Source organism: Dermochelys coriacea, chromosome 1 (genome assembly GCF_009764565.3).
Source record: "Dermochelys coriacea isolate rDerCor1 chromosome 1, rDerCor1.pri.v4, whole genome shotgun sequence".
NCBI lineage: Eukaryota > Metazoa > Chordata > Testudines > Dermochelyidae > Dermochelys > Dermochelys coriacea.
In genome coordinates this window covers 340337787-340354826 of record NC_050068.2, presented here as the reverse complement: position 1 = coordinate 340354826, position 17040 = coordinate 340337787, and the positions used below count along the sequence as shown (strand labels likewise).

The 17040-nt window shown below is 39.0% G+C and overlaps 1 protein-coding gene across 43 annotated transcripts in view; it reads left to right on the top strand.

Moving 5' to 3' along the window:
• The window catches only part of CELF2 (CUGBP Elav-like family member 2), a 549658-nt gene extending 532855 nt beyond the window's left edge, over positions 1 to 16803 (top strand). For 29 of the 43 annotated variants that reach the window (XM_043498670.1, XM_043498683.1, XM_043498688.1 and 26 more), the window contains 4 exons: positions 4317 to 4496; positions 7563 to 7706; positions 11037 to 11208; positions 12535 to 16803. In XM_043498670.1, the coding sequence (XP_043354605.1) occupies positions 4317 to 4496; positions 7563 to 7706; positions 11037 to 11164 (452 nt within the window). In that variant the 3' untranslated portion in view covers positions 11165 to 11208; positions 12535 to 16803. Of the gene's footprint in view, positions 1 to 4298; positions 4497 to 7562; positions 7707 to 11036; positions 11209 to 12534 lie in introns of all 43 variants that reach the window. The other 14 variants (XM_043498695.1, XM_043498655.1, XM_043498679.1 and 11 more) reach the window with 1 other exon arrangement.
• Positions 16804 to 17040: the final 237 nt, after the last annotated feature.

The following is a 17040-nucleotide window of genomic DNA, read 5'->3' as shown; positions in this document are numbered from 1 at the left end:
GAATGGATGTCCTCCTCAGTATCACTTGCTCACTCTGATGCTCTGCATGATGTCCTTTTTGTCACTGTTATCTAGCTGCTCATCCAGTCATTTTGTTACTTGAGCTCTGGTTGTCATTGATGGGAGGTAGGGGTGGAGAGGGTTAATTGATGTCTGTGAAATTGTGGAGAGCGCTTGCATGGGGCCTTGTGTAGGACAGGTCTTGCTTCTGGCAAGGACAAAAATACTAGAAAACCAAACAAAAAAAACCTTCCCAGTAAATGTGGTTCAAGGGCAGTTTAGCAAAAGCAAGCAAATCCAGAACTGCCCCTTGTCAGAATTTGAAGCAACATATGCTTTTTGTTTCTATCAAACCGAGCCATTGAAAATGGCACTTATGACGGATCTGGTCTCATTAATGATATTAACAATGTCTAATATTAATATTCTTATCCTTAGTACATACTGAATGTATGTTGTGGGGCATATAAGATTACAGCATCAAGGATAGAGTGTTGCATGTCACCTCTTTACACATGTACTCAGAACCCAAGCACACTGGCATGCTCGGAAAGATAACATCCCTTCACCAAGACTGATCCACAGTAAGCCACCTATGCGGTTTCAGCTCTTGACAGCATGTGGGAATCATACCATCACCCATTTAGCAATATTTGCTAAATTATGGATGATAGCTTTAGATTTTCCTAACAGGTATTTTCAAATGACATGAATGCAAATCCCATTTGCATGTGACGTATTATTGGTGAGTACACATCCAAGGACCAAATTTGATTCCCATGGACTTATACCAGGGTGGATTTGGTTCAAAATCTCATTATTTATGAATGTTTCCGCAGATTGCATGGAGAGTGTTTGCACATGGAATATCTGTGTGTGTGTGTGTGTGTGTGTCTATATCTATAGATAGATTAGATATAGACATACACACACATACAGATATTCTATGTGCAAGTGTGTGTGTGTGTGTGTGTGTGTGTGTGTGTGTGTGTGTGTGTTCGAAAGAAACGTTTTGCAGTGAGATTCAGAGAGGGCACTGCTTTCTCATATGCTGTGATGTGAGTGAACCCTCTTTCTCTCTTGAGAAATACTATGACACTGATTATCAGCCTCTGGTGCTTGTGGCACTAATGGTAGTTAACTCTTTTGATACTGTAACTAGAGGCATCCCCTTTCTGTATTGACAATATGCTGCTTCTGGGCCCAGGTGTGCTCCCACTGACCATCTCCCATTCAGTTGTTTCCACTCTAACCTGTCATGGAGCATGTAGTCATGCAAATATGGTTTGGAACCCGCTGTATCCCATGGCAGGGCTAGACCATGAGCAATTTAATGGGATATAGAATCAATGGCTGGTAAAACCAAGCTTTCAGTTGCGTGAAATGGTATAATTGCCCATAAAAGCTGGAAACCAATGATACATGCTTGTGGAATTAATGCTAGCCTTCTGAAGCACAAGTGGAGCTAGGTACAAGCCATGAATGAGTTAGAAAACGGCACTGAAGACAAATGCAGATTTGATTGTGTGTTTACACAAATGGTTGAGATTATAATAGCTGAAAGGAAACAGGTTTGAGAAGTGGACTCTGATGTGGCCAATGGTAAGAGGCAATCCTTTAGGAAGTGCAGCCAGCCACAACCTATCCCTAAGTGACTTTATTTCAATTAAATTTCTATCCTGGGAACAGGAAGATTCAGCAACGAGGAAGACCCCAAAATCTTTGGATAACTAAAAAGCCCAGTTCACGGAGACTGGGCGGCACAGTGGGATAATGGCAAACTTTTTGGCCAGAGGGCCACATTGGGGTGCGAAACTGAATGGAGGGCCGGGTAGGGAAGGCTGTGCCCCCCAAACAGCCTGGCCCAACCCCCTATTCGCCCCCTCCGACTTCCTGCCCTGACTGTCCCCCCCCCGACCCATCCAACCCGCTGGCTCCTTGTCCTCTGACTGCCCCCTCCACAGTTCTGCTGCTACGCACAGGTCCTGAGACCCACAGGACCTGTGCGTAGGAGAGCCAGGTTGGTCTGGGCTTCACCCAGGGCCTCAGGTTTGGTTACCCTGCCTGGGGGGTCTACTTTTGGGCCTTTTCTGGGGCCCTCCCACTCTATTCCTCGGTCCCCTTCCCTGTGTTACATATGAGGGCACTCCTTCAGCCCCTCGCCCTCTACTCCTCTCCCGTCTCCATTCTGGCTCTGTCATCTAGGGTTTGTTTCTCATTTTCCCTGGGGACCTGGCCCCTCCCCCTCATTGGGGTCTACTAGCGTAGGTGTTTTCCCTCCCTTCTTCAGGGTCCCTCCCCTCTTCCTGCCAATGAGTCCTCTCCCACAGCCTCCTTTCCCTTTTGGGAAGGGACCCCAGGTACCCCCAGTACCACAGGGTATGGTAACCCCTCTACAACCCCAACCCGTTGCCAGGCAAACCTGCCCCCTACTTCCAGGGGCACCTGGGCCACAGGGCAGGGCTTAAAATCCCCGTGGATGCATTCTAGTTTCATCCTTGCCCCACGGATAAACCAGTGTGGCTTCTCCAGCCCCCTCTGAACGAGGGAGCAGGCCGAGGCTGTGTCCAGCAAACCCCTCTGGGGCTTCCTCCCCACTCGCACAGGGATGGTGGCCAGTCCTGGCTTCAAATCCCCGGACAAGCTCCCACATGGAACAGGGTTTGCTCAGCAGTCTCTGAAAGTCAGGCCCTATTGAAATTCCCTCAAGTTAGGCACCTATAAATTGAGACAAACAAGTTCACTAGTTGCTTTTGAAAATCTGGCCTGATTTTCAATTTTTCTGAGTCCCTGCAGCTCCCATTGCCTTTGGTTGGAGGTATGGGTCATCAGCTCTTCTGACAATCAAGCCCTTAGTTCTTTTAATTATTTTACTGCTCTTCTCTAAATTTATTCCAATCTGCTGCCCTTTCCAGTACTGCAGGTCCCATATCTAAATATAGGAAGAAAATTCACTTTTATTCCATGAATTGCTGTAAAAATTATTAAAACTTTTCACTGTAGTACTTTAAAGGTAGGTCTACACTACCCACCGGATCGGCGGGTAGCGATCAATATATCAGGGGTTGATTTATCGCGTCTAGTCTAGTCTAGACGCAATAAATAGATCCCTGAGCGCTCTCCCGTTGACTCCGGAAATCCAACACCGCGAGAGCCACAAGTGGAGTCGACGGTGGAGCTGCAGTCGTCGACTCACTGGTGTGAAGACGCCGCAGTAAAACAATCTAGGTACGTCGACTTCAGCTACACTATTCTCGTAGCTGAAGTTGCGAACCTTACATCGCCCTCCCCCCCCCGTGTAGACCAGGGCTCTGATACATGTGACTCATTTAACAACTGTAATAGGAAAAAAGTGGCATAGACGGCTGCACCACAAGACGTTTTTGCTGTCAACCATCCATTCATAGATATAAAACTCTCATCACAGACATGCGATATAAATGGATTGGGTGTGCTATTTATCCATAGCTTAGAGTCTTTGCCCTGAATGTCTTCCCTGGCAGTCATCCCAGTTATGTTAATATGCTATTTATCAGGGTGCAGACCAGTGTTTATAAAGTGATTTTACTGCCAATAAGAAGTGAGGGAATGACAACACTAGAGACTAAAGATTTCTCTTTATCAGCAGGACAAGCACAGCTTAGGCTGCAGCACTGCTAGCTACCCTACGCCACACCGCCAGTGCTTCCCAGCCCTGATCAGGAGATACCAGGAGTGAGAGGCTAGCCATGCCTCCATGCCCATTCAGTTATCTTGCCCATGTTCTGCATTGCACATAAGGGTGCCAATGTAGTGGTGGTGGTTTTGGAATGTGCGTAACTGAGATTGGTGGCCTATGTAAAATTAATTGGCAAACTTCATTCATATGATAGTAATTTCCGGTCACTAATGACCCAGTCTGGATTTGAACTGTGTCGCTTTGAACACTCTTCCCCATTGCCAATCCAACAAGGTATCCACCCTTGATCAAGTGGATTCCTTCCTACAGGCTTTGGATAGCCTCAAGATCATGAAGCCAAATGTGTGCATCTTGGGGCATGTGGAAGAACAGCATTTCAGAAGCACGGTGTTACAGTACTTGCCAGTAGCAGATTGCATGTGAATAGATTTGGTCATCAAACCATTGTGCTGAAGTGATCTTTACCGAAGTTGTGTTTCGTTGTTTTCAGTTCCATTTGGTGAAGTGCTGGCTTGCATGCACTGCCATCATTGTCGGTGTCATATAATGCCAACTACTTTTGGAAAGCACTAATGAACAAGTGCAATTTCTTTTCTTTATTGTTGGGTTTTTTGTAAAGTTGCTCAAATGCTCTCAGGTATGGCGGCCCTGAACGGAGGACTTGGCGCCACAGGCTTGACGAACGGTACAGCAGGCACAATGGACGCCCTCACCCAGGCCTACTCAGGAATTCAGCAGTATGCTGCAGCAGCACTGCCAACATTGTACAGTCAGAGTTTGTTACAGCAACAAAGTGCTGCAGGCAGCCAGAAAGAAGGTAAGCAGTGCCTGCTAGGGCCGCAAAGCACACATCTCAAGCAGCAATATCAAATTGTACAATAAGCTAAATTCAGCCTTTCTACATTGGTTGGGTTTGGCTTATTTCTTCATAGATGCTTTCTGAAGAAACATGATGAGCCTAACCATTGATTTTTAACCTTTTCTTCTTTCCTGTTCAGTGTTGTTTTTGTTTTATCCTTTAATTTAATTTTTGCCATCTATCCTTCAAGGTGTATTTTACCAACCCATCGTTTGTTAATGTAAAAGTACCCATTGGCGGCTGCTCACAAAAGACACTGCTAATGAAAACCATCCTAAAAGCATTTTTTAAAATTATATATATATATTTGTTGTTGTTGCTGCTGTGAGGTAGGTGAGGGAGGAAGTGTCGTGTGGGTAACTCTCCCCTTCCCTCTCCTCTTTGTGGTTTCTATGTATGCTATGATCATCTAGCTGCTATTAGATTTTAGTTTGCAGGTTAATGACGAGATCCGTCGTTACATCCAATGGTTCTTTGTTTAATTGTGGGTCTTGAGGGGAAGTAAGTAAGTGATTGATTGCCTCTCTTTCTGTGCCAACAGAGCAAAATAAACCTCAGGAAGTTAACGCTAAGAATAAATTAATAGTCATCACAAAATGTTTAACGAAATGAGGATAGCCTCTCTCTCTTTTCTCCCCTGCAGCCTTCTTGGGGTTTTGTTTTTAATTCCCACCCCCTTAACTTTCAGCTAATTTTAGAAAATAAAAAAGTTTTGTATGCCTTCTAAGAAAGAGTCTTCATTGTATTTACTGTTCTTGCTAAAGGCATACTGGAACAAGGGCTAGTGAATGGCATCAAAAGAAGTTTTTTATCCTCTTTTAAAATAGTCTCTTGAATCATTATGGAACATGGTGTCTCTTAGGCAGACAATATTGAAACCCCCAAAACTAGGGATTTAATAGGGACACTGTCAAGTTAAAGTAAATATGTGTGTTATAATTTTCTTACCATTTTTACCATTAACAATTTAGATTATTGAAGTTTCAAGAATTTTTTTAAATTCATTTATTTTTCTCACTATTTTGGCTTCCTGGCTTTGATTGTTTTTTGGTTTTGATTTGCATTTCATTCAATTTGACAATGAAAATGGACTGGATAAAACCATAAACAGAAGCTGTTTCTCTGTTGTGACTGGGTAGCAAATAATGTAGGGCTAGCTTTTTTTTTAATTATCTTCATTGTTTTTAAGTTCACAAAAGCATTTTTATCAATAGTAAGTTTTATCATTCCCCATGTGACAGTGTCCCTTATAAAATAAAGGCCTTTGTCATCTTGCTGTCTTTTCCAGTGGGGAACTGTTAAGGTGAGCAAGTTTCGTTATTAAATTCTGCTGGCTGTGTTTGTGTTTCAACATATGACTTCTGATGGAATGACTAGGAGTCTGGAATATTTAAAGGAGGATAACCAGCTACCAGAAGAAAATATTGCATTAAATGTTAAATGAAAGGGGGGTGAATTGTTTTATGCATCCTGCTATCAATCTATGTTAAACCAGTTTTGCTCAGTGATTAAGAAAGTTCATTTTGTTGAGAGGACTCTTTTTTTTTTTTTTTTTTTTTGTGTAAGAAGAAACTTCTTTTGATTTCTCTTCCATATTGCCAGGTGATTTTTTTTTCCATTTCATTTTATCAAATTCTTTTTTTTTCCACACAGTTGTTTTGTTGTTGGTTTTTTTTGTTGTTTTCTTCCAACCCATTCACCCCCCTGTCTAGGGCAAATATTGCAGCCCCTCCCCTCAAGCTGTGAGAGGGCAGGCAGTCTGGTTCCTCTATTCTGAACACCAGTGCGGTTCCATGAATCTGCTGCAGAAGGTACTCCATAAGTGTCTGGCCTGCACTTTCCTCTCCTCCCCTAGACAGTATTCAAGCGCAGCACATCTGAGACACATCTCATCTCCACTCAAGCCAGGGAGTATCCATTTAGTCTGCTCCAGAACCTGCCTGCACCAGAATTGTGTGGTGTCTTAGAATCCCAGTGATGCACTATTGCTGGGAAGGCCACATGTCCAGGTTCACACTGGAAAGTCTTTCCTTAGTGTCTTCTTTTTATTTCCAGATTATTATGGTAATAGGGAAGCAGAATTGATGGCGAGAAGCTTCTGACTAGAGCTCGGTGAAAAAAATCAATTTTATTTCTGTGGACAGGCTTTCAAAAACCAATACAAAACTCAGTTTGAAAGAGGAAAAAAAATGCCAGTTAAAAACAAAATGGATATTTTCATATGAAATTTCACAGAACTCAAAAAGATTTTCCCATTTCAAGGAAAAATCATTTTTTTGTTGTTAGGGGAAAAATCAGTTAAAAATCTTGACCAGCTCTTCTTTTGACAGAGTTCCCTGCCAAGCGGTGAAGGCTTTCCAATCGGATTCTTTGTTGTTAAAACAATACATATACTGTGAATAATGACTACACATTTTATTATGAGCATTCCTTTTCTTTTCTTTTTTTTTGTCCCTCAGTTATTTGCAAAGAAAATTGGCCAGCTCAGTTTGTAAGTCAAAGGGAGGTTTGTGTTACTTCCCCCTGCCCCCAATTGCCTGCCTTGCAGACTTAAACCTGGGATCTTTAGAACTGAGCTGGGCTCTATCTCTTAGGCTAATAATATCTCTGGTTTAGCTGGCAAAACGGTTGAAGATGTGTGAGGCAGCATAGAACTCAACTCGATCTTCCATAGCTGGACAGCTTAAAGAGATGCAGAGAGCAGAGTTGTCCTAAGAAAGTGCCACTTTCATGCAGTCACTCTTCTAACCATAACCCTACTTTAGGACAAGCTTGGCAGTCTTACATGAGTTTAGGAAGGAGGCTGCAGTTCAACTTCTCTTATAATAGAGATGTCAAGTACAAATCTGTAAAAGACCCACTGCTATTTTGTCCATTTGCTTTGTTTTTGTTACTTCAAAAAGTCTAAACTGAACTGTGTTTGCCCATCACCTTCTAAATTGCCAAAAAAAAGATAGATGAAATAGAACTCTTCTAATCGCTCTTTTCCTACTTTTTTTTTTTGTGGTTTTCCTGTCTCTAAAGGTCCAGAAGGGGCAAACCTCTTCATTTACCACCTCCCCCAGGAGTTTGGAGACCAGGACATTCTGCAGATGTTCATGCCCTTTGGGAATGTTATCTCTGCTAAAGTCTTCATTGATAAACAGACCAATCTGAGCAAGTGCTTTGGTAAGCAACATTTAATCAATTGCAAAGTAAAACTGTACATGGTGAACCTGATCCCAAAGCTATCGCTTGTAATCCTCAAAAGTACAGAAAGATGCCCAGACAAAGCAGTTCAAACTAAAAACTGGATTTGAAAAAAAACCTCGTCTGACACCTACTTTGGATGTGTCAAATACATGAAACTAATTACACCTTATGTGGGGGAATGCCATTTACTATACAATTAAGCTGCCTTATTATGGATACCTAATTATCCTCTATTGTATATCTGAACCTCTTTAAAACTCTGTGTTTAACCCATTACTTGTACTTCTGGGTTAAGTACAGTACTGTGCAATTAGTGTTTGTATAGTGTACATATATATAGCATAGAATATGTTACAGCTAGCTGCTGCCTATATGTGCATATACAATTATTACAAGTAGATTCAACTGTACAGGTAGCATCTGCTGTTATGATAGGGCAGGAGATGAAGAGGGGTACAATCAATGTCAGGTTTCATGTAGAATGCTTGAGCTTCAGGGAAATTAGATAACTAAGGATCACCCAGAGAAGTGTGTCTAATGCTTAAACCCTTCTGAAATAAAACAGGATCTAGGGTTGATCAGATGCATACCAATACCTTGATTACATACATACACTGTCTCTATACTTTGATACACGATATTACAAAATGTAAGTAAACAACTCTGCTTGGAGCATCAATGTATTAAGTTCATATAGCAAGTAAATGATATGATCAGGATCTATGGTGGAGACAGTCTACAAAATAAGCTAGTTTTACATAAAATATCACAGCCCCTCAGTTTTATTTAGAAGCATGTCCCTTTCATTTTATATTTTTGGCATCTTATTTGACTTTAGAAAAGCCAGTTTGTGGTTTCTTAATGAGAGTTCTCATTTTTTCCCTGAAAACGGAGATTGTCTGTCTCATGAGCCCATTTCTCTCGTGTCAGATTTGGTCATTGCACATGGAATAGAGTTACTTGGGATAACAGTAATGGCAATAATACTTTGCAGTCATCTAGCACCTTTTAATCTGAAGATCTCCCAAGTTTTATAAAGGTGGGGGAAAGCCCTTTCTAGATGGAGAAACTGAAGCACAGAGGGGCTAAGGGACTCATCCCAGGTCTCTCCCTGAATCACTGGTAGAGTTGGGAATATAGCCCAGGTGTGCTGACTTCCAGTCCAGTGCTATAACTTAGATACACACTGCCTCCAAAAAAGAGAGAATCCATTTTCAGCAGATAGGTGGCCAGAGGCACTAATTGTATTCTTGTTGTCCATCTCAGCAGAGGCTCCAAGGTTTGAGGGGAATAAGGATGAACGCTGCCCTTTCACATCTAGAGAGGTCCCTCCAGACCAGGGTTTGCATGGGGTGGTGTAAGGAAGTTTTCATAGCAGCTGCCTCAGCAACGCCTGCTGTGTAGATGAATCAAAGAGTTTCAGTCTACAAGGCTGTTGATCCAGCATCACAAAAGCGAGAAAGTCTGAAAGGAAGGGGGGGGATACTACAGTGAAATGGTAAGTGCAGTCTGCAATGTGAGAAAGAAAAGCACTGGTACTAATTATTATTAAAAATATTTATCATTTATGTTACAGTATCACCCAGAGATAAAAATCAGGATGAGGGCCTCGTCATACTAAATTCTTTGCAAATGCATAGAAAGAGGAAGTCCTTGCCCTGAAGAGCCTACAGTCTAAATTTAAGACACGATATAACAAACAGATACAACAAGGAAAGGCAAAAATTAGAGAGGAGGCCAGATTCCCACAGGCAACATAAAAGAAATGGTTCTTGATGAGGGACTGGCGGGAGAACAGGATAGCTATTTGACAGACTAGTTTGGGTAAAATGTTTCTTGCCTAGCGGCAGAATGCAGGAATTGTGAAAGTGCGTGTGGGAGAAGTGAATAAATGATTGAGCAAGGCTAACTTCCTTGACCAAATAGAGTGAAGGGGGTTGGATCTATTTGATAAAATGCGAGAGTGAATAAACAAGAGGGTCAGAGGTGGAAAAACCCCCTACATGTAAAAGTTTGAATCTGATGTGGTGGAGAAAAAGGAAGCCAGTGAAGGGACACAAAGAGGGAGGCGATGATCAGGCAGATGATCTTAGCAGCTGCATTTTGAATGACTTGAGAGGGAAAAGTGAATGTCAGGAAAGCCAGAAAGGAGGAAATTGAGTAATCAAGACAAGATATGGGGAGGCTCTCGGTGAGAATTTTATCTGGGTTAACACAAACTGGGTATGATGAAGGGGTTAGCAGAAGAGTGCGGGCAAAAAACCTCAGTGCCGGGGAGAAGGAAAAGAGGGTGATGAGTAAGAGAGGGATACACACTTTAATCTAATCTAAAATAATTCATTAAGACAATTTCAAGTGGAAATTAAAGGGAGCATGTCAAAGCAGATGCATAATACCAGGCTGCAATGCAGTAATTAGCCAGAGCGGAGTTAGAGTGGTAGTCAGGAGTGCTTTTCAATTAAGAGTGGGAGGCTCAGATATGAAAATGAGTTGGCGCTTCTAGGCTCAGGGAGATTAAAGTGCATTATGAAAAGAGCACTTTTAGTCTCCAGGGGACAAGAAATTTAGACCAAAACAGCCATACTGAGTACAGGGAGAGAATACTATCTAAAGGTCAGTACTGAAGATTGGGAGGCAGAAGACCTGGGGTTCTATTCACAGCTCTGCTATTGACCTGTCATTTAACCTCTGTACTTGCCTACCCCATTCCAGGGCCATGACACTTAATTAATTAAGGTATGCAGCGTGCAGTAGGATCCTGAGATGACACGTGCTCTAGAAGTGCAAAGTATCATTATTATTAGAGCCATGGGAAACCCATGTTTCATCCCTGCTCTGCCATAGGCATCCTGTGTCACCTTGAACAAAATCACTTAGCCTCTCTGTACCTGGGGATAATAGCACTGCCCTACCTACAGGTGTGTTGTGTGGATAGAGACTTTAATGATTGTGAGGCACTCAGACACTGCAGTGATGGGGGACTATCTAAGTACCAGAGAGAAAGATACTGTACTGCCCCTTGTCACATAGCTCATGGACACTACATCTGTTTGATTGCTGTCCCAGCTGGAGATGGTGAGGTAGCAAAATGCTGAACACTAGCAAAATAAGGGGAGAGTTGGGATGGATTGGGAGGGAAGGAGTGTGAAACATAATCAAAGGAATGAAGGAAAGTACTGAAATGAATGTGTCACTTAAAAGAAAAAGTACTAACAACAAACTTTTTTTGTATATTGAGCCAGTCCCCTCTTCTGTTGTTCTAACCTGTAGTTCACTTTCTTTCCCCCTCCGTTCTGTATTTTGTAGGTTTTGTTAGCTATGACAATCCAGTCTCTGCGCAAGCTGCTATCCAGGCTATGAACGGCTTTCAGATTGGCATGAAACGCTTGAAGGTTCAGCTGAAACGCTCCAAAAATGACAGCAAACCCTACTGATCTTAACCCCAGATGCTCACTGCTCTTATTTTAGCTTTCTTAGGGTAAGTCCCATGAGCAAACCTGCCCTTCTGGGGGAGGGGGGGCTAAGGAAGAACATATTGCCAACCTTCACCAAGAGACAATTATTTTTACAGTTAACGCTTCCATTTCCCCACTCACCACAATTAAACTTGGCTGCTGTTTCCAGGCCAAGTAATTACTGAGTTGTGTTACTGTATTTTATTTTGCAACATAATTTATCTCCGTTTATTTTATTTACTTTTTTTTTAAAGAAACGACATCTTAAGAATTAAAAGCGACCAAAAAAAAAAGGGTGCAATTTAACTCTGTGAACCCTGGTGCCATCAGCACACTTTGGGGAAATAAAAGCTGTTTTGTATGTATGGACCCAATCTTATCAGGGTGGCACCAGCCGTTTATAGGTTAAACATAATGGTCTTATGCCAGCAGAAGCACTTATTGTGAGACAATGACAACAAAAAGTCTTTCCACTACATCGGTTTGTTTTTGAAAATGGTTTTTTATTTATTTTTTATTTTTTTAGGGGTTCAAATCAACATAACATTCTATTAGTCTGATATTACACTGGTTGTCTTTATATTTCACTTTTTTTTAAAAGTTTTCTTGAGTTTTTTGGAAAGGAATAATGTAAAAAAGATTTAGAGATCTGTTTCTAAAGCTACAGGGTTTAAAATAAAAATAAAATAAAATAAAATGAGTGACAATACTTGATGTTTCTTGAGAGATAAATTTAATAATAATAATAAATAAGAAAGCCACAGGCCTGTAAATTTTATTTGTAAAAAGCATTTCTATTTTTATACAAAATTTTTACTGCCTCAGAAATAATGGAAGTTATTTATTGCCTATTGTTAACTTATTGGATACCTAAAGAGCAGCTCTCTATGCTAGCTAGATCCTTTGAAGTAGTCTCTAGAGTAATTGTGCCAAGAATGGGCGCTTTTTCACCGTTGAACCCTACACGCTTTACAGTTCATGCTTTTATCCTCTTGTTTGTACTTGTCTGGTTATTTTGTTCGTAGTTTCCATTTTCTAGTTTAAAGTTCAGTTGTCTGACTTTTTTCTTCCCCCTATCCCTTATGTTACATTTGTTGAAAATGGTTCTTTCTTCTCTCCTCCCTCCAAAGATGAATCCATCTTCTCTAACTCTTTTCAGATGGATTCTTTTGGGGTTTCATTGTGCTGTTGTTGATGAGTATTGTAAGTTAATGCAAATTATGTGAATGGCTCATAGATTCTAATGATGAAAGATTTGCATTCGTTTTCTCCTGCACCCATAAAAGTGATTTTGTTTCTGCTGCATAGATTCTATGTAACTTTTTTCCTCTTCCTTGTTTTTTCCCTAGACATCTCCATGCCCGTTAGTTCATCGTTTGCCTAGCATGTCCCTGTGGCGTCTAAAAAAAAAAAAAAAAAAAAAAAAAAAAAAAAAAAGTTTCATCGTCCCGTCATTGTTTCTGATGTCTTTCTGACCTCACATCATATTTGGTTCTCCTACTGACCTTTGATCTAGTTTGACCTTTGAAATTTGCATGTGACCTCATCTAGCTATGAATTCTGGGAAGTCAATGTGAAAAAACATTGCTGCATTCATGCAAGACTGAAATTTATTATTAGACAAATTAATAATAGGGTTTAAAACAGAAAAAAAAAAACAAAAAAAAACCTGTGGCAAAAATGTTTTTGCTTGCTTTCTTTTTTTTTTTTTCTTTCTCTCTTTTTTTTTCCTTTTCCAAAAATAAATAAATAAATAAAATAACAGACTTGAAAGTATTATACAGGGATTGGCATTCTGCCTGGTCACTGGTGACAATAGCAATATGTGTCCAGAGGCACAGAATGTTGGTTTCTAACAGACTACTTCCAAAACAGTTTGAGGAAAAAAAACTGTCTGATTTTAAGTCTCTAGAGGTCTGTAATAGTTTTTACATTTTTCAGGCAGTGTAAAGTTTTTTGATAAGGCCATTTTAGGTGGCTCACTTTCTCATTAAAATATATATATAGAACCACTTTTTGTAGATTAGTATAAGAAAATATTTACCCTGTTTTAGGGCAAATGCTACCTATTTGTGTCACCTTTTGCTGAACTGACTCACAGTTAGACAATCCATGGTTTAATGCACATGAAATTACCTATATTTTATACTGTTTCAATGTACAGGAGAAAGGTTACTGTAAACTGTGTTACGTTGGTGCTTCTGTGAATTAAGTTGTGGTTTCATCATGAGTCTTACGGTCTTAAGTGTTCTGTGTTTATAAAAGACACGTTTAAAATTGGTTTACTTGAACAACAACAACAAAAAATGAGTTTAAAAAAAGTTGTTTGCTTAAAAAAAAAAAATTTCATGTGAAAAATTAAAAATTATTCCAGAATAAGTTTGTGTTGGCTTGTGACGCATTGATGTCATTTTTTTATTGTGGACAATTTAGATGTGTTTGTGTTCAGCAAAATGTGATCAGTTTTTCTTTTAAAGAAAAAAAATCAGTGAAAATATAGTGCCAAATTCCAAAGGTACTTTCTTCCTAGAGCTTCAGTGTGTTTCTTGTGTGAAGTAATTTGATAACATGGGTATTTTATTATGTGTTTTGTATAAATCCCTAATATTTAAAGAAAAAACAGAGGTTAAAAAGTTTGTTAACTTGCTATCCTGTGGTCTTGTTGCCTGAAACTGTTATTGTTTGTTATTTCTCTTTGATGTTTTTTGTAAAACATTGTATAAGTGCCCATGTTTCACTTTTTTAACCACTCTGCACATCAATGCTGTGAAAGCAAACCTCACAATGTATTTTCTTCATAATGTATGGAAACCTCTAAGGTGAGAAAGTTTTGAACTTTTAACCCTTTCCACCCAGAGCTGTCTTGAGTGTTAATACCTTTTATACATTCACCATTTTGCTGTTTATTTTTATATATATATCTATATATATAAATATATATATATATACTTAGTTTTTTGTGGTTTATTTAATTCATGGTTGAAATCAAAAAAATGCACAGGGCAGATCTGAAGGACAAAAAATTATTTTACTGCTGTCTAAATTTCTTCTGTATCTATAACTAAAATTATTTAAAACAGTAATTAACTTGTGGTTTTCCTTTTTAGATTTTGGGTTTTTTGTCTTAAAGAGCTTTTAATATGCTGCTGGAATATGCTATTCAGTATTAATAAAATAAAATAAAAAAACAATTCTTTAATTATCTATTGCGTGAGCCACTCCCAGATTGGAGTGGTTATTCCACCATTTGAAAACATTGAGGAGAAAAAACAATATTTTTGTAATTAAATAAATGAACTTTTGCTTAAATCAGATGCACTAGATCTTCCTGGGTGAAAATTCAATGTGCACTGCAGTTAAACTACTTTTTATGGATAAAGTTTACATATGCTATAATGCTTGGTGTTATCTGCCATTATTCATATTGACAATATATGGGCCCAATCCTACAGACACTCACCCAAGTAACTTTACTTGCACCAGTAATCAATGAGAATATGTATGTCACTTAAGTGGTTGTTTGCTGGATTGAGCCCTATGTAAGGAACCTGAAAAAAGATGCTGGTAGCCTTTCCACTGCCTTTTAAATTTGACTGGATTGCATGTCTAGAGCACCAGTGACCAAATTCGGTTCTTTACTCCTGGAAAATAGAATCCATTGCCAATTCAATGCATGTGAGCAGCAGTACCTGCTTCTGATAACAAAGTGCCATATCTTCTTCCATTATCTATTCCTATTTGGTTATATTCAAAGCGAATATAAAAAATGTAAAATTAAAAGTGAAGCCCTATATGAACAGCATAAAGACACAGGTGGTGCACTCTGTCTCTCGTCCCCAACTTTGCTTAAATACTCATTTTTGTAGAAGCCCTGGGATGGAAAGGACTAGCCTCTAGTGATGCAAAAAAGTTTCCTCCTTATAGCACATGCACTTATAACTAAATGATCTATATTATTCTCACATGTTTTTACTACTGCTGAGGCCTTCCTACACCCTTTGAGGGCTATTTTGTACTTCTTGCAGCAATTTTGCTATTCAAAGTATCATCACACATTATATTATATATATGCATATATATATATATATATATATATATATATATATATATATATAATATGAGAATATAATTTGATTTTTTTACCGTTTCACTAATTCTTCTAATTTTATCCACCATATAAATTTCCCTATATAAAAGGGTTTTTCAGATCCCTTCAATGCAGCAGCCCCAGTGCGAACTGCAGGTTTAGAGTCCAATTAAAATGTCAGAGTTAATATCCAAGAACCCCAACTTCTGTAAACCGGCATAGCTTGATAGACTTCAGAAGACACACTCACATCCCCGCCCATGCTTTACACCAGCTGAGGATCTGGCCTAGCATTTTTAGCAGGGAATTTTTTTGTGTTTCCAGGTGACAACTATGGGTCACTGGGGGGAAAGTTTGCCTTTACGAATAATAATAACAAAAATAAAGCTTGTACCTCCTTAGAGATGAATTATCTACCAGTTCTCTTTCAAAATATTGAAAGGAAAAAAGCTGCAAGGGTGCAAAGGGCCTAATAAGAAAGGAAGAAAAACAAGGGAAATTGCTTTCCAAAATTCTAATCAAAAGAAGAGACTAGTAGTTTTTCAAACAAATTAGCTAATTGCAATGGAATGGCAGTCCTCAAATGACTAACAAGTTCATCTTTCTTTCACCATAGGGGTTATAGTTCCTTGGCTTGTGCTACTCTGAAATCATATTACTGTTTCTGTTTTTATTATCTTAAGTGCTAATTAACAAAAGGAAAAAAAACCTGTAGTTTCATTACCTTTTGGATAATGTCATACAAAAAAAACTATGTATTTGTGTTTTGTTTTGGGTTTGGGGTTTTTTTTTCGTGCTGTGAGAATTGTTGTTTGTAGATTAATAATACTATTATTTTGTTTAGAATTACAAACTAATTTTTAAGTATTGTCTGAGAAAAGCCAAAGTTAATGCAACTTAGTGGAAACTGTAAGACCATTTGAGTATTGTTTCTGTTTTATTGATGCATTTGGATTTTGTTGTTTGATGGAATTTGAGCCAAAAAAAAAAAAAGCAGGCTTTCCTATTTCTACAACTTGATTGTACTTATGCATTTTGTACCAGTGGAACTTTTTATACTGGAGATTAAAAAAACAAATGGAATTTTTTGTGGCTTACTCTGGTGGGCCCCCTGACCTTGATTGATTTTTGAGTTTGATTTCTGGTTGGTAGAAAGAGAGTTGGTTTTGTTTAGAGAATTAAAAACTTTGGCTTGATATATTTTTTTTTTCCTTTTGCTTATATCTAGTGTTTAGAATTTTGTCTTTAAAAAAAACAAGCGGTAAGTTTCACTTTTTATTCTGTATTGTGCAGTTACACAATAAGATAATTAGAATTAGGAGTACTCAGTCACTTTACGTGGATAAATGTATTAGTTACAACTTTAGGGGTTTGCTTTTTTGCTGTTTAGATCAAAGTTTTTTCTGATTCTTCTGTCCTCATTGTGAACATAACCGTGTAGTTGAAACAGTCAGACTTATTTTTGTAATGTATGTTATTGTGTGATGCAGTTTTTTGCTTCTGTCTCCAATATTAAACCATTTTCCTAATACTTGTCTCTCTCTTTGTGTGTTGTATTGTTGATGGTCATTATGTGTTGGTAATGCATCTATACACCTCACTGTTTCACGTCCCTGTTTTTTTTTTCCTATTTGTTGTGTACAAAAGATACAGTCGATTCCACCTAAGTGACTATCTGATTGGGGGGTGAAAGAGGACTTGCACATGTCAACTGTCTTTGGTTTATTTTACCTTTTTTCCCCTCCCCTAGTGGGTTTATCAGTTTGTT